This window comes from Callorhinchus milii, unplaced genomic scaffold, assembly GCF_018977255.1.
Source record: "Callorhinchus milii isolate IMCB2004 unplaced genomic scaffold, IMCB_Cmil_1.0 Scaffold8, whole genome shotgun sequence".
In the NCBI taxonomy this organism is placed as follows: domain Eukaryota; kingdom Metazoa; phylum Chordata; class Chondrichthyes; order Chimaeriformes; family Callorhinchidae; genus Callorhinchus; species Callorhinchus milii.
In genome coordinates, this window is record NW_024704749.1 from 5,192,712 (window position 1) to 5,210,838 (window position 18,127).

Below are 18,127 nucleotides of genomic sequence, written 5' to 3' on the forward strand. Positions count from 1 at the left end.
GCTGAGCCTGCAGTCTTGTTTGCCAACATACAGCAGGTCTCTACAGTTGATATTATTTGAAGTAAAAACTAACTTTTCATCCTTTCATAGATGCTGAAATTGCTGCAAATGCAATATTTGTAACTCACAAATAAACGACCCCCCCCCCCGCTCGCTTGCTGAGCTCACTGTTTAAACCTGCACCACGTCTTAACTGTTTCCTAACTAACACTGATCTGCGTTAAGAGTAAATGTGGTCAATGTTATGCCTTAATTCAGGACATTGGATTGGTCAGGTTGAAGGTGCTTTTTAATGGTTGTAGAATACGCAAATGCTCCTTTTTATTTTATGGAAAACTTTCAAATCCTGTTAAAGTTTATTTCACAAAATAGCAATTTTTTAATTAATAAAAATGATATACTGGGCATCATGGTTGATTACAGGTTTCTAATGCTTAGCGCTTTCTTTTCTGTGTATGTGAGTGTGAACAAGGACTGAAATGATTCTACGAGTGAACTTCTAAATACTTATTTCGCTTCGCAGGAGATGAACGAGGATCACAGTACGCCGAAGAAGGAGAAACAGGAGCGTCTGTCCAGACACAAAGAAAATATTCAGCACACGCAAGCAGAAGAAGAATCTCAACTTCTCGGCCGCCAGCGATTGCTCTATGATCGGAACTGCCGTGAGCTCAAACGGAAGTTAATGTTTATGCGGCACAATCTGGAGCAGGAGCATATTCGTGAGGTAGTATCAAATGAGAGAGACAACAAAAATAACAAAATTCATAATCCTTGCATTTGATACAGCGCCTCATCACATCGTTGAGGCACCTCAAAGCGCTTCACAGAACATACTGTAAAGTGAATTGACCGTATATTTTGTGGGCGAATATAGCGCCTTTCATGGCACTGGACAGTTAATTAAGGATTTACATCCGAGCTGGGGGTTGCAATCAAGAGCGGTGGAGGGTAGGGAAGATGAAGGGTTTCCGAAAGCACAACAATGAAAGAGGAAAGTCTTTAGACAGGCGTTGAAAAGATCTTAATCTATTTCACATTTACGTTCATTTTCTTTTTTTTTGCATTCATTGCACCATTTACCATTGGAGCCCTGTTACAACGTGATAATATGGTATTCCTGACCATACACAATGAGGCACAATCGCAGGTCAGCACTACAAAATGGCCAGCTTCCGGGTCATAGGATCCCTGCAGAAAGTGGTGTTGACAGCGACCTGCTAACCCAGAAATTTACCTTTTTTTTAGAATGCGAACCGAACTGTCATGGCCTCGTAAGGCGATTTGGTATTTTGTGGACCCTAGCCACCATGTTATAATGCGGTTGCACTGTATTTCATACAGTCATACCTTCATCCTTTCAGGTTTGCTATGTTGAATCAAGATCCTTGATTTTTCTTTTCCCCCATAATCTCAGGACTCCACCTTCCCATGACAATCTACAGGCTGTTAAAACCCAGGCTGGCTGTCACTTGTCCACTTTTCTTTCCTGCTGTTTTCAACCCATTCAATCTGGTTAATATGTTCGCCCAGATTGCTGCAAAATCAAAATGTTTTCCCTGTATTTAGGATTCACAATATGATGTAAATTCGTGGACTGTTCTTTAAAAAAAGACTACATTTTCTTCCACGAGATCAGTTTAAAGTGGTGGGGGGGAGAGCAGATACTTGATTATATGGAGAGAACCCAAGTTTCTAATGTTTCTGTCTGTCCGATAGGAAGTGAACAAAAAGCAAACGCAAAAGGAAATGGAGCACGCCATGTTGATTCGCCACGACGAGTCCACTCAGGAGCTGGAATTGCGACAGCTTAACATGTTGCAGAAGCTGAGGATGGACCTGATCCGCTTACAGCATCAGACTGAGCTGGAGAATCAAACCGAGTACAACAACCGCCGGGAGCGGGAACTACACAGGAAGCACGTCATGGAACTCCGGCAACAGCCAAAGAGCCTAAAGGTACGCGATGGGGTAGGACTTAGCAGGTCCTGTTTTGAGATTGAGAAACACTCTGCACCTGGCTCCATTAAAACTTGGGAGATCACCTTCTGGAAGCGTAGACAAAAGTGTAATTTTTTTTGACAGAAGCTTGGGATAACCTGGATAGTCCTGACGGAAATCCCCAACACATGTTTCATCACCGAATGGTTCAGAAATTGGGAATTATGAGATGTTAAACTGAAGTACCATATGGATATTTCACATTGGAAAAGAGAAGCGAGTTTCTCTCCCAGTGTCTGGCTAACTATCCCCCAAATAAAATTGGAAACTCATTTCAAAACTGTTTACAGGGACATTGCTGAGTGTAAATTGACCGCAGTGTTCACCCCCAAATTCAGTTACTTTTTTAAAAAAACTTTTATAGGTTTAATAATGCTGTGGTTATGCCGTCAGCAGCAAACCCACTTTACAGCTTGCAACAGACCAAAGGGAGTTTCTCCTGATGTCCCGTCCGGCAATTCACCAGATAAAATTGTTCATTCAGTTCATAAGTGTTGTGGAACCAATGCAGAGGATTATTGTTTTATAAAACAGTGAATTTGCTTTGTATGAGAAGTACCACTACTGATAAATTTGATGAGAACCATTAAACAAAATATAACCAAAATTGGAAATGGAAGGTTTTTTAAAGTTTACCTGCTTTATTTCATCACTATTGAATGTGTACGTGCAAACACCTCACTGCAAATCCTCCTCATACCTCCCACTTTCTCCTCTTTTAAATTCTGTTACCCTCCAGCCAGTGGACTTGAGTATAGTTTTGATTTTGATGAAATGCTGAGAAAAATGAGTTGCTTATGTAAGTAGGTTGTTGTTAGATCATCTTGTAACTATCTATGCACCTGGACTGTTGCAAAGCCTCCAATAGCCAATTGATTGCACATTTCTTGTGTAACCTGACATTCATCTCTCTGTGGTTGTTTATTGCAGGCTATGGAACTACAGATAAAGAAGCAGTTCCAAGACACGTGTAAAGTCCAAACTAAACAGTATAAAGCACTGAGGAACCACCAGCTGGAGGTAACTCCAAAATGTGACCACAAAATGGTCCTAAAAGCACTGAAGGAGGAGCAGACAAGGAAACTGGCTATCCTAGCAGAGCAGTATGAACAAAGCATCAATGAGATGATGGCCTCACAGGCGGTAGGTATTGTATAGAAATCAGTCTCTGCACAACCGACAATCTGAGAACCTGATCCATATTCCCTCGACCTGATAATGGAGCATTAACTATCTGATATCCTGGAGCTCAGTGGTTAGAACACTCATCTAGCAAGCGAGACACCTGGGTTCGATTCCCAGCAGGGCGAAATATTGGGCAAGTTTGCTTACTCCACACGCCTGTTTATCCGTTTTTAAAAAAAATTCGCAAAAAAGCAACCGACATTTTCCTTAAATTACATATAAACTTTCTCTTATTGCATTTTACCAATTGGGTTCATGATTTGTAACATTTCATAGACTTTATCAGGCTTAAAACGTCTGCTATTTTGGTTTCCGTCCCAAGTGTTTAATAATAATAGTTTGATACAGTGCCTTATCATGTCTTCGAGACGTCTCAAATCGCTTCACAGAATATAATGGAAAGTGAATTGACTGTATATTTGTGGACAAAATGCGGCAACCAGTTGCACACAGCAGTGTCCCTCAAATTGAGTGACCATAATTTTTTGAGAGATTATTATCCCTGGAAAGCAATCTGCCAATCGACTAACAACTGGGTTCCTACTTACTGCTAGGTAAACCGAGGCGTGTGGAGTAAAGAAACTTGCCTAAGGGTTCGCACTGTCAGGAATCGAACCCGGGTCCTCTCGCTTGCAAGGCGAGTGCGCTTAGGGTTAGGGTTAGGCTACTAAGCTACAGGACTGCACAAGGTAAGTGGAATAATACTGACGCAGGTGTTTGACTTTTATAGTTGCGACTAGATGAGGCCCAGGAAGCAGAGTGCCAAGCCCTCAAGCATCAGCTTCAACAGGAGATGGAGCTGCTCAACGCCTACCAGAGCAAAATTAAGATGCAGACTGAAGCGCAGCACGAACGGGAGCTTCAGAAGCTTCAGCAGCTCGTGTCTGTGCGCCGAGCACGCCTTGAACAAAAGGTCAGTTCAGAACAAAGCAGCCTGCATCCAGAGCATCACTCGTACCCTGACAACCCTCATTAAATGGCTGAGCAATGCCCTTTTTAACAATAAGTGTTGCACCTCAATCTTAGAAGCAAATTGCGCAAAGCGATGCTGGAAGATCGTTAGATCCCATGTTTGGGAAAAGCCAGTTGTTGCAGTACGTTAGAATTCATTCTCCTGATTTGGAATTACATGCTAAATATTCTCTCTCCCCCCCGGGCGGTTAAGTGGTGGGTTGGGACTTCATGCGTTAGGATGGCAAGTCCGTATTAATCCTTATATTTGATGTAATGCGAGTAATAATAAAATGCCACAGTGAAGGACTGTAAAGTGTAGTGACTGTGTACTTGTAAGACAGCAACAACAAAAATCAAATGCAAGGATTATATATATATATATATAATAACCTTTCACGTTGAGAGGACATCCCAAGGCATTTCAGCGTAAATGTAAATTTGTTGTTTGTCGTTGTTGTTGGACAGTTGAGAGTTTGCCCCGAGCTGGGTGTTGGATTCAAGAGGGGTGGGAGCATCCTATCATAAAGACTTGGGCTCTGAGTATCTCATTGGTAAGGTGTTTTTTTTTTACAAAAGTTAACAGCGGTGAGTACAATTTAATAACGTTCTCTGTTTGATTCCGACAAGATTGAAGAGGAACTGGCTGCACTTCAGAAGGAGCGCACGGAGAGAATCCGAAATTTATTGGAAAGACAAGGCCGGGAAATTGAGAGCTTTGATATGGAAAGCCTCCGACTTGGGTTTGGAAATCTCGTTACATTTGAATATCCCAAGGAGGAGTATAGATGAGAAACTATGCCATAACCTTGCCCACGTACCCTAATCATGGGCTCACTCGTTGAGGGCAGACATCACCTCTGGACTAGTGCCTCCTTAAAATTTCCTTATAATCAGGGCCCCATTAATGTTACAAAGAACGCTGACCATTTGTCGGTCGTCTTTTAAAAAAAAATGACACAGTATTGATATATGTGCAATCATATTTTTTGTGAAATTGGAAAGCAGGATGTACATCGCTTATATTGATCATGCGTTACAAATGATTTGTAAATCTGTGCAGAAAGACAAATGTTATATCTGCAGCCTTATCCTACTCGCTGCTAGCTTCTTTTCGGTATTTATTCATCAGGAAATTTTTTTAAGATTGAGCAATTTGATACAACCGAATTTGACGTACACGTCGATCGTACAACGTGCTTCTGGGAAATTTAAAAGCGTTTAGAAATGCTGGCAAGAGAACCTTGATCCAGTCTTTTGCTCATATAATCATTTTCTGCTGTGGCAGACGATGTGTGTATACTGTATGTGAATCTTGGGACCCAAGTAGCACAATACGCCAAGGTACTATCACATATATTGTATAGATGGAATTCAGGAGAGCTTTTACTTATTTTCATAAAGTATTTTAATGGTTCCTCAAATTAATTTTTTAAATGACTTTTCGTTCAGTAAATGGAAGTAAATCTGGGTGTCAATGGGATCTTCTATTGGAATTTTCCATCTCGACCATAAATGTTGCTTACTCATACTTACAAGCTGTGTATTTTCTTACCAAACAAATCCGTAAGATGCTTTACTATTGCATGCACATTCCAATTTTTTTCAGGTAAAATAGCATGACTCTGTCAAAGCAAAAATGAGCTTTTAATCATATTTGTAAATAAAAGTGCTCACCACAGTATGTTGAATTATTTGGGCAGATTCTGTACTGAAATCTGCACTTTCCGCTTCACAGCAATGTTGAATATGAAACCTGTGTGACCAGGGAATCGCTGTTATCTGAGAATTTGTGACTTTATATTTTTGCCTAATCATGTACCTATGTTGCTGAGGTGTTTGGGGCCAATTTGGCTTAAGAGATTCAGTGCGGACAGAAGCCATGAACCGTACAATGAAAGTACAAACTGAAGAACAAATGTGCATTCATTCCATCAATGGCATAAAATACAAATGGAAATAGAAAGACTTGGTTGGCTCAGCATCCACGATGCCCAAATAGTGCAAGACATAAAAAACAAAGCGAACATCATGCTGATGTTACCAAATCATTCTGAGTGCCAGAAAGTGTGCCAGAGCTGAACATCATTCTGAGTCTGGTCACCTTTGGATTGCTGTGTATAATTGCGACTTGAGGCGCTATGACAGCACAAAGATAGGGAGTGAACAACTGGGGAAGCTACCTCAGCCTCGAAAAGAACCCTCTCGGACATAACCTTTATAGAGGTATATCAGAAATATTATAGCGGAGGGATATTAGGTGCTAGGTAAAGTAAAGCAAGAACAATCATTGTCCTATAAACCAAAACAGGAAGTCACTAGTTCAGGGGCAGGTTGTAAGAGCTCCAGTCTATGACCAATGCCTAAGACAAGTCAAACAGCTAGTGATTTACCAGGCAGGGTAATTGAGACTTGCAGACTTTAAGTGTGGTATTGTGTTCATAGATATCTCAAAGGTTGCCCATTTTCATGAAGGCCTCAATTACAGGAGGAGCATTGACACTATGCAGAAGAAGAATTGGGCAGAAAGATGCGTGGGCCTGCAGGAGAGTTCCACACAGGGGAAGAGCTGGACAGGGTGAGGCAAGAAAATCTGGGTGACTAGAAAAGGTAAAGGGCAGAGACTGAGTGGGCAAAGGGGAAGAGTATCAACAAGGCTGGGAGGCGACAGCAATGGTCAAAGCAAGAGAACAGCGGTTTGAATAGGAAACTGGTCAATGAGCCGAGATGAATGAGGGCTGCAGTACAATCAATAAGGTTGGGAAGCAGATTAGCAGGAGCTGAGGGGAAGGAGGAAGATTAACCATGGCACTGAACTGCAATAGGGATTCACAAATGGCAAATCTTTTGACTGGAACCAAAATCATTTTGATCCGAACTGCACATATTTCAGCCTTCAGTAAAATCGATGAATCGGATAAGCGGAACCTCGTCTTGAGTACAAATAGCAAGTGCTTTGTGAAACATTTTCTTGTTGGATGATAGTAACATGACAGTTAGCTACAGCGGGATCACTTCCTAGGCTACATTTATACAATTGTGTACCCGCATGTGTGTGTGTGTTGAAAGCAGTTTAATATCCAAATGGCTACCCCCAAAACATTTTCTATGTCTGCCAATGAAGCGAGAAACTGGGCGAAAACAAAAGTTTATATTTTCAATGCTGCAATGCTTTCCTAGCCTTACATAAAGAACTTGTATTTTCATAGCTCTTCGTTATATTCAAATATGATGCTGTGGGTCATATTGCTCTGAAGTACAGTGCTTTTTTCTTTTTGAGTGAACGATCTAGACTTTTGCAGTAGCAAAGTGCAACAACTGCCAAGAGGTGAACGGTCAGTCAACCTGGAAGAATTGTTGGTCAGACTACCGGCAGAAAGTCATAGCTATCTCTTCGATTTCTCCACGGTCCGCTTGACTTTGCCTCTCCGGACGGGTTGCAGTTGTTTTCATACAGTGGCACCTAGACTCTTAATGCCCTCAGTTGGTTACTGGACTATAATGTTGAGTTTCGTCTATTCAGCTGCTACAAACCTCAAAATCAAGTATATAATTCCAAAGCTTTGTTTTGGCTGTCAACTGCCAGGTCACTTTAACATCTATCAAGTTGTCAGATGACTTAAACACGATTCTTTATTTTTGTAGATTTTATTCCAAGCCAAGAGTCCTTTTATTTCACATACGTTCTGCGATTATAAATAATGCTTTGCATTATTGACAGATGTAAAGCCTTGTGGCAAAACGTCTCAAAGCACTTGATTATTTGCTGGCAAATGCAGCTGCCAATTTGTGCACAGCAGTGTCCCACAAACAGTCACATGAAGTGAATGACCAATTTTGTACCTGGGAGTTTGTTGGCTGCACCTTTTCTTTCTGAATGGTGCCTTAATATTTAATAACCCCAAATCCTTATTGTCAGAAACTTATCTTTTTTTAATCCTCGTTTCAGTCCATTCAGCCTTGCAAATCAAATCACCAAAACTCTTCTGAAAATTGTGTGAATTCTTTAGAAGCAGAAAGTGCACAAGTCCATCACTTCAAGTCTTTCATTGAACCCACAACCTTTTGACTCATAGGCATGTGTGCTAACGTCTGAGCCAGACTGACTCTTCCTGTCTAATATTGGTGAATAGGGATCAATCTACAGTAAACTGATAACTTGACCCTGACTTAACTGTTCCCAATTTTACTCCCATGACGCAACGTGTCCAGTAAATTATTGAACCCTTTGTTCTTGTCAGGATAATTTGTCCTTTAGATCGTGTTGAACTTGAGGGAGGGAGTCTTCTTGAAACCCGAACAGTGTGATGCTTTTCCTGCGTAGTTTTGTTACTTCTGGATTACGCAGCCTGGCAATAAACAGGAATGTACCAGATTCATGAACATTATGTTATCAGACTATGAACGTGCAATCTCTGTGGGAATATTAATTTTTAATATAATTTCATGACCCTGATCTTTGAACAAAAAAAATTGCTTTCAATAACATTGAAACAGTATGCCTAAGGTTCTGACGCTGGTTAACCAGAGCTCTCGAAGGACATCTGGTACATGCGAGAGGAGAGGGTTGAGGAATGACAACGCAATATTAATAGTTACAACAATTTTCACTGACCTCATCGCTCCATTGGTAAAGGGCTCAGTGACAACTTATCCAGAGTGGCAAGTTAGGCATAAGTATAAATACCTTATAAATAAATGAGATAGTTGGCCAGGATATCGACAGCATGATGACTTAAATGCTGGTGACAACTTAAGCCAGGGTTGACTTATCAGGAGTTTACTTGTACAAGGAAAATGTGTATGAATCGAAATTGTTTTGAAGCAGGAAAAAAAAGAAACTGCATAAAAGAGTGACTAAAAAGTATATACAACAGAGGAGTTAAAACAACTAGTCGTGGCAAAAATCTGTTCAAATTTTAACATCGGTTACCACAAAATGTTTATAATAATACTTGCATTTGATACAGCGCTTTTCATGTATTCAAGACGTCTCAAAGCGCTGCACGGAATATACTGTAAAGCAAATTGACTAATTTGTGGGTGAAACACAGCAGCTAATTGCGCACAGCAGCGTCCCTCAAACAAGTCGTGGATTGAGTGACCAAATTATTATTATTTTCTTATCGTTGCATGGGGATGTCTCTTCCTATTTTGTCCACATCTGAATCCCACTGACATCGGTAAGCAGTGCCAGCCACGGGTCCTTTCATGTTGTGCTGTATTCGGAACTTTGCGCTCTGGAACCCACCACGTCCAAAAAACTGAGTTGCAAAGGTCTTTCAGTGACGGTCAAACGTCCATTTTGCTCATACACAAGCCAGACGTAACGGTGGAAACCTGGAGAGGAATTTATTTTTAAAACAAAGGTACTCAGTATAGAACCTACGTCAGCAGTCTTGACAGTAATTAGAAGGTAAGGAATGATCAAATGGTCACAAAATGGGCAACTTTCACCCTTGTCTTATTTGACTTGACTTGCATTGATGTAAGCACTCTCTCCATGTAGTTTTATTACATTCTTCAGCCATCATCTATGATAGCGAGTGTTTACCTAGCAATCCTATCTGGAATTACATGGAACTTTTAGAGCACAGAAATGTGCCATTCGGCCCGACTAGTCAGAGCTGGTGTTTATATTCCACCCTCCCCGCAACTCCATCCCTCCTGATCCCCTCTCCCATGATCCTTCCATTCCCTTCTCCCTCGTGTGTGCAATCTTAAATTTGCTTTTCACCACCAGTTTGTTTCAAGCTTAAACTTATATAAGTCGTATCAGTCAGAGCCACATTTAATATGACTTGTGTGAAGTCCCGAGTTATTGGCAAACTATAGATTGTATAAAATCCAATTTAATCAATAATCTACACTGTGCATATGTAATTCAATGCAGCCGGTAAGTGCGGGAGTAATGGAGGACAGGTGAACGACCTTACAAGTCAGAAGATGATTAATACGAGTTGTCCAAAGAAATCTACATGGTTTTGATAGGAAACGGAATGGGACTTAGGCGGATGTACAACTTAGGTAAGTATATAATTTATAAAGATAACTTATGTGAGTCTTACTGGACTACAATGCAGCACAAGTACTTAAATGAGGTTTGCGCACACTGAGTTTGGAGTTACTCACCGGAGCCTGCAGGAGGCAATGAGCCTATGTATGGTGCTTGGACAATTCCACTGTCCATGTCATTCCCTTTCATGTTATAAAGCATAAAATGGCGCCATTCCCTAGTAAATGGAACAAGATTTTGCCAAGGCAGTCAGCGGTAACCCGGAGTTAAGGGCGAGTTCTGTTAAGCAACGCAAACTTAATATTAATTATCTAAATGGAGGGAAGGGAGGAGGGGAAGCGAGGGTGAGAAAGAGGAGAATGCCCATAAACAAACTGTCTTGTGCGTTTCCTGTCAAGAACATTTTAGCACCTGTGAATCGTACAGTTCTGACACGCTATGGATTAGTTTTCCACACACTTTAGATTATTTTCTCTTTGTCAGATCGGTGGTGGTAATGGGGAACAGGAAGAGGAAGAGGAAGGGAGGATTGTGTTTAGGTAACTCAAAACCCCACTTCAGAGGTTTTTTTTATTAATTCACTCCTATTAATCCGTATCTGGAAATATCGTTTGTGTTATCAATTCACTTAGTTTATCAATTCTCACTTATCAATTCCCCCCTTAGCCGGATTTACCTCTGGCTTGGGGCCGCCCTGCTTGGAGCATCCAGATCCACTAGCAACAGAGTGTAGAACTTGTTCATCTTCATTCCTTTCCAGTTGATAGTGAATGGACGATTCTTTATCTTTTTTTTTGGACAAAAAAATATCATACACCAGAAAAACAACAACTTACATCTCTCCTTAAAAGCTCTCTCCTTTGCCCTCCGTTTCCCCACGCTTTGTGCCCATTTTGTAATAATAAAAACGTGTGTTTGGTACAGCCGCTTATCACGTCGTCGAGACACCTAAAAACACTTCACAGAATATAATGTAAAGTGAATTGACTGTATTTTGTGGGCAAAAAGTGGCATCTCATTGCGCACAGCAGTGACCCACAAACAGTCGCGGATTGAGTGACCAAATTATTTTCATTTTTTGAAGGGATTATTACCCAGAAAGCGATCCGCCAATTGACGAGCTGTAGGCACCAGAGACAGTTTTGTGGTTTGTTTTGCAAAAAGTAGCTCGCAGAGGATTTCCCCCCAACACACACAGACACACATACCAACTTAATTGTTACATTCCCTTTAATAAAAAGAAACTCGTTAAATACGGATCACAGAAAATACGCCCTAAAGTAAAATGTTGCATCCAGATTGAAAAACAACACTCTTCCTGTCAATGATTTGGTGAGTTTTCCTACACGTACACACGCACTGATATGCCACAAAAATGCAGTCAATTCACTACAGTATATCCTACGAAGCCCTGTGAGACGTCTCAAAGACGTGATAAGGCACCGTATCAAATGCAAGGATTATTATTAAAATCAAATTAGTGAAATCGGACACAATGTCAACCCCTCCAATACACTGGAGAGAAACATTGGAATACAACAACAACAACAACAAGATTCCATTTATAAAGCGCCTTTCACGTCAGGAGGACGTCCCAAGGCGCTGCACAGTTGGGTCATGACCCGAGCAGGGGGGAAATGGTCAGGGTGAGGAGGGAGAGGGAGGGAGCGAGGAGGGGGGAAATGGTCAGGGTGAGGGGAGGGAGGGAGCGAGGAGGGGGGAAATGGTCAGGGTGAGGGGAGGGAAGGGAGGGAGCGAGGAGGGGGAAGAGAGTCGAGAGGGGAGCTGAAGGCTCGGTCAAAGAATAGCTACCACTTGTTGCAAGCCCCCTCTAATCGGGCTGTGCAATGACTCATTACCTCGCCCGCCTTCAGAGTCTGCCCCAGGGTGGTTATTTCCAAGCCATTGTACTTCACTTTCATAGCAGTTTCTGGTTGCACGTCCGCATCGCTCAATTGCATAACTGTGTCCCAATCAGCTATCTTTGCCAGGTTCATCTTGCTCCTGCTGTTGTGGCTGCAATGAGCCTGAGTGGGAGTCTCAGCCCTTTAAATGCACTGAACGTGGGGAGTCCTGCATTAAGTGTGGGCAGCCCCAGTGCCTGATTGGTTCACGGGTGAGGGGTGTTGTATAGAGACCACTGTCAGCACTGGAAAGGCAATCCAAGAGCCTGATCTGGACACCCCCACCCCCTCGGCCTGATAATGGAGCGTTGCCTACCCTAGCTGATAATTTGTGGAATCTCTTAGCATAGTGGTTAGCGTGCTCGCCTCGCCCGGGTTCGATTCCCGAAATCTTAAGTTCCCTTAAAACCACACACCAGCGGTGGGTAGGAACCTGGTTGTTAGTCGATTTGCTGATCGCTTTCCGGGGGGGTAATAATCTCTCCAAAATCACTCACACCACGACTATATTGTGGGACACAGCTGTGTGTAATTGGCTGCCGTGGTTCACCCACAAATTATACAGTGAGTCCACTTTACAATATATTCTGCACTTTGAGACGTCTCGTCGACATGATAAGGTACTATATCAAATGTACGGATTATTTCCATAAATCACGAACCCAATTTGTAAAATGCAGCAAGCAAAAGTGAACGTAATTTGGGAAATATAGTTGCTTCTTTGAGAGTTTTTTTGTCATTATCCCTTTTTTGGTAAGTTGACTTGACTATTTTGTAGAATGCTGATAACAGGAGGAGAATATACATTTATAGAGCACCTTTCACATTGAGAGGATGTTGCAAGGCGTTTGGACAGTTGAGAGTTTGCACCGAGATGGTTGGATTCAAGAGGGAAGGGACAATGATCTTATTAACCTGCGCTTGAATGCTGACACACTGAACAATGTTCTGTCTCCAACTTGTTGTAATGATAATAATCTCATCTTCGGTGTCAGCTCGGCTCAGTGGCTCGCACTCTCGCCTCTGAGTCATCAGATTGTGCGTTCAAACACCTTTGAACTTTAGGCTGACACTCCAATACAGTGTTAGAGGAAAGCAGCACTGTCTGAGGTGCTGACCTTCAGGTGGACTTTAAAGATCCCTATTCAATCACTCTTCGAAAGATAAGGGAATGTCTCCTCGTGTCCTGGCCAACAATTCCCTAGATAAAAGCAGTCACTCGCTTCACGACTATTTGGGGACATTTGCTGTGTTCGTCTCATAGAATGTACCAACTGCATTTTACAGTAAATCCTGCGAAACACTTTGAGGCAACCTCCTGACGCGAAAGGTGCTGTACCAAATGCAAGGATTATTTATCTGGCCAATGCACGTAAAACTTTACAGCTGTATAAGATTTCTGTTCAAAGCAGTCAACAAATTTACCACAATCTTTCACTGTTCTGTGAATGACTGAAGAACAGAATGTATTTTGTTGCAAGATTAAAAAAAACTGTACCACAACTTTGTGCAACGTTGCAGCACATTCGGTCTGAGAACCGAACGAAAAGTACCTTTGCCGTTGTCATTTAAAGGATATATTTTTAACATGACATTGGAGGAGAAACTCCCTTCTTGTTGAATGGTGCCGTGGGGCAAAGGGATGGTGTGCGCAGAAAAGCAACACTGAAGATTACAGAGGGAGGCTGGGGTGTAGTTGTTGTAATAATAATAATACCATAATAATCCTTGCATATGACATAGCTCCTTATTACATCGTTAAGACATCTCAAAGCGCTTCAAAGAATGGTTTGTAAAGTGGATTTCAATGATTTAAAATTAATATTTATTGTAGGCATTTGAAGGCAATGATGCGGATCATGAGTTTGACCAAAAACAACAACAGATTGGATTTATATAGCGCCCTCCACGCCGGACGGCGTCTCAGAGCGCTTCACAGTAACGGATCCCGGGGCTGAGTTGGGGGGAGGGGGAGGAAGGTGACCAAGGGTGCAGTCGAAAAGAAAAGTCTTCAGCCGAGACCTGTAAATAGGAGCAGAGGGGGCGAGGCGAAGGGAGTGAGGAAGGCAGTTCCAGAGCCTCTGGGCGTAGTGGCTTTATAAATGGAATCTTGTTGTTGTTGTTGTTATTGAAGGCACGGCCGCCGAGGGTGGAGCGGAGGATTTCAGGGAACAAGGAGGAGGCCAGACCCGGTGGAGCGAAGGCAACAGGCACTGTTGTGAGGAGAGAGGAGGTCAGAGAGGTCGGGGGGTGCAGAGGAGTGGAGGGATTTGAAGACAAGAGTGAGGATCTTGAAATCGATCCTCTCTGGGACAGGCAGCCAGTGCAGTCTGGCCAGGACTGGGGTAATCGGGGAGCAGAGTTTGGTGCGGGTGAGAATGTGGGCAGCAGAGTTCTGGATGACTTGGATTTTATGAATGGTAGTGGAGGGGAGTCCGGTAAGGAGGGCATTTGAAAAGTCCAGCCAAGAGGTGACAAAGGCATAGACCAGGGTTTCGGCAGCTTTTGGGGTGAGCTATTGGCGGAGACGGGCAATGCGTCAGAGGTGGAAGAAAGTGGTGCTGATGAGGGACCGGATGTGGTGGAGAAGGATAATTGGGGGTCGAACCTGACGCCCAGGTTGCATACGGGTTCGGAGAGTTTTAGTGGGAGGTCAGGTAGGTGGAGGAGGTGAGAACCATGCGATTTAAGACGTTGGCGAGAGCCAAAGAGTATGGCTTCCGCCTTGTCAACGATTAGCTGAAGGAAATTCGCGATCATCCAGTTCCTGATGTCTGACAGAACATCAGGGGACTGGGGGTCGCAAAGTGAGGTGGAAAAATAGAGTTGGGTGTCGTCCACATACATATGGGGAAGTGTATTTCATGTCTGCAGATGACATTTCCAAGAGGGAGCATATAGATTAGGAAGAAGAGGGGGCCAAGGATGGATCCTTGGGGTACCCCGCAGGTTACCGGGTATGAGCGGGAGGAAAAGCCTTTTGTGCAGATGTACTGCTGGCGGTTCGTGAGGTAGGACTCGAACCTGGCGAGTGCGGTCCCACTGAGGTGGATGACGGAGGAAAGGCGGTGGAGGAGGATGGAGTGATCAACTGTGTCGAAAGCGGTGGAGAGGTCCAGGAGACAAGGAGGCAGAGGAAGCCCTGGTCACAGATAGAGAGGGTGTCGTTTGAGACATTCACAAGCGCAGTCTCTGTACTGTGGGCAGGGCGGAAACTGGACTGGAGGGGTTCGAAGAGTGAGTGGGAGGAGAGGTCTGTGCGGAGTTGATTGGCAATAACCCGTTCTAGGACTTTGGTGAGGAAGAGCAAATTTGAAGTAGGGCGGTAGTGGCTGGGGATTGAGGAATCTAGGGAAGGTTTTTTGAGGAGGGGGAGGTGATGACAGCAGTTTTGAGGGGGGTAGGGACTGATCCAGAGGAGAGGGACGGTTGATGACATCAGCCAGTAGTGGGCAGAGGAGGGGGAGCTGGGTGACCAGCAAGTTGGTGGGGAGGGAGTCGAGGCAGCAAGTGGTGGGTTTCATTGAAGTCATGAAGTTTTATTGAAGACCAGCACTGCTTTGGGATAGAAAACTAGTGGACCCTGGTAAGGGTGGGGGTTTGGGATGCTTGAAGCCTTGGTGTGAAGATAATTTGAGACTTTCCTCCTTTGTGGGGAGGGAGGTGGGGTTTCCTTGGGACTGAGCTGGTGACCTGCTTGGCCTTGACCTTGATCCAGTCTTTTGCTCATATAATCATTTTCTGCTGTGGCAGACGATGTGTGTATACTGTATGTGAATCTTGGGACCCAAGTAGCACAATACGCCAAGGTACTATCACATATATTGTATAGATGGAATTCAGGAGAGCTTTTACTTATTTTCATAAAGTATTTTAATGGTTCCTCAAATTAATTTTTTAAATGACTTTTCGTTCAGTAAATGGAAGTAAATCTGGGTGTCAATGGGATCTTCTATTGGAATTTTCCATCTCGACCATAAATGTTGCTTACTCATACTTACAAGCTGTGTATTTTCTTACCAAACAAATCCGTAAGATGCTTTACTATTGCATGCACATTCCAATTTTTTTCAGGTAAAATAGCATGACTCTGTCAAAGCAAAAATGAGCTTTTAATCATATTTGTAAATAAAAGTGCTCACCACAGTATGTTGAATTATTTGGGCAGATTCTGTACTGAAATCTGCACTTTCCGCTTCACAGCAATGTTGAATATGAAACCTGTGTGACCAGGGAATCACTGTTATCTGAGAATTTGTGACTTTATATTTTTGCCTAATCATGTACCTATGTTGCTGAGGTGTTTGGGGCCAATTTGGCTTAAGAGATTCAGTGCGGACAGAAGCCATGAACCGTACAATGAAAGTACAAACTGAAGAACAAATGTGCATTCATTCCATCAATGGCATAAAATACAAATGGAAATAGAAAGACTTGGTTGGCTCAGCATCCACGATGCCCAAATAGTGCAAGACATAAAAAACAAAGCGAACATCATGCTGATGTTACCAAATCATTCTGAGTGCCAGAAAGTGTGCCAGAGCTGAACATCATTCTGAGTCTGGTCACCTTTGGATTGCTGTGTATAATTGCGACTTGAGGCGCTATGACAGCACAAAGATAGGGAGTGAACAACTGGGGAAGCTACCTCAGCCTCGAAAAGAACCCTCTCGGACATAACCTTTATAGAGGTATATCAGAAATATTATAGCGGAGGGATATTAGGTGCTAGGTAAAGTAAAGCAAGAACAATCATTGTCCTATAAACCAAAACAGGAAGTCACTAGTTCAGGGGCAGGTTGTAAGAGCTCCAGTCTATGACCAATGCCTAAGACAAGTCAAACAGCTAGTGATTTACCAGGCAGGGTAATTGAGACTTGCAGACTTTAAGTGTGGTATTGTGTTCATAGATATCTCAAAGGTTGCCCATTTTCATGAAGGCCTCAATTACAGGAGGAGCATTGACACTATGCAGAAGAAGAATTGGGCAGAAAGATGCGTGGGCCTGCAGGAGAGTTCCACACAGGGGAAGAGCTGGACAGGGTGAGGCAAGAAAATCTGGGTGACTAGAAAAGGTAAAGGGCAGAGACTGAGTGGGCAAAGGGGAAGAGTATCAACAAGGCTGGGAGGCGACAGCAATGGTCAAAGCAAGAGAACAGCGGTTTGAATAGGAAACTGGTCAATGAGCCGAGATGAATGAGGGCTGCAGTACAATCAATAAGGTTGGGAAGCAGATTAGCAGGAGCTGAGGGGAAGGAGGAAGATTAACCATGGCACTGAACTGCAATAGGGATTCACAAATGGCAAATCTTTTGACTGGAACCAAAATCATTTTGATCCGAACTGCACATATTTCAGCCTTCAGTAAAATCGATGAATCGGATAAGCGGAACCTCGTCTTGAGTACAAATAGCAAGTGCTTTGTGAAACATTTTCTTGTTGGATGATAGTAACATGACAGTTAGCTACAGCGGGATCACTTCCTAGGCTACATTTATACAATTGTGTACCCGCATGTGTGTGTGTGTTGAAAGCAGTTTAATATCCAAATGGCTACCCCCAAAACATTTTCTATGTCTGCCAATGAAGCGAGAAACTGGGCGAAAACAAAAGTTTATATTTTCAATGCTGCAATGCTTTCCTAGCCTTACATAAAGAACTTGTATTTTCATAGCTCTTCGTTATATTCAAATATGATGCTGTGGGTCATATTGCTCTGAAGTACAGTGCTTTTTTCTTTTTGAGTGAACGATCTAGACTTTTGCAGTAGCAAAGTGCAACAACTGCCAAGAGGTGAACGGTCAGTCAACCTGGAAGAATTGTTGGTCAGACTACCGGCAGAAACTCATAGCTATCTCTTCGATTTCTCCACGGTCCGCTTGACTTTGCCTCTCCGGACGGGTTGCAGTTGTTTTCATACAGTGGCACCTAGACTCTTAATGCCCTCAGTTGGTTACTGGACTATAATGTTGAGTTTCGTCTATTCAGCTGCTACAAACCTCAAAATCAAGTATATAATTCCAAAGCTTTGTTTTGGCTGTCAACTGCCAGGTCACTTTAACATCTATCA

The 18,127-nt window shown here is 42.9% G+C and overlaps 2 protein-coding genes across 7 annotated transcripts in view; one reads left to right on the forward strand and one right to left on the reverse strand.

The window, feature by feature from the left end:
• taok3a (TAO kinase 3a) overlaps nt 1-6,973 on the forward strand; it is a 58,058-nt gene extending 51,085 nt beyond the window's left edge. For all 6 annotated transcript variants that reach the window (XM_042337179.1, XM_007899059.2, XM_007899056.2 and 3 more), the window contains 5 exons: nt 524-727; nt 1,720-1,959; nt 2,932-3,144; nt 3,917-4,099; nt 4,768-6,973. In XM_042337179.1, the coding sequence (XP_042193113.1) occupies nt 524-727; nt 1,720-1,959; nt 2,932-3,144; nt 3,917-4,099; nt 4,768-4,929 (1,002 nt within the window). In that variant the 3' untranslated portion in view covers nt 4,930-6,973. The remainder of the gene's footprint in view (nt 1-523; nt 728-1,719; nt 1,960-2,931; nt 3,145-3,916; nt 4,100-4,767) is intronic.
• A 2,256-nt stretch (nt 6,974-9,229) lies between these two features.
• pebp1 (phosphatidylethanolamine binding protein 1) lies at nt 9,230-12,246 on the reverse strand. Its single transcript, XM_042337181.1, is given in 5 exon segments — nt 9,230-9,406; nt 9,409-9,477; nt 10,270-10,370; nt 10,830-10,939; nt 12,013-12,246. Coding segments are annotated over 5 exon segments (564 nt in total). The 5' UTR covers nt 12,151-12,246; the 3' UTR covers nt 9,230-9,260.
• Between the last annotated feature and the right edge of the window lie 5,881 nt (nt 12,247-18,127).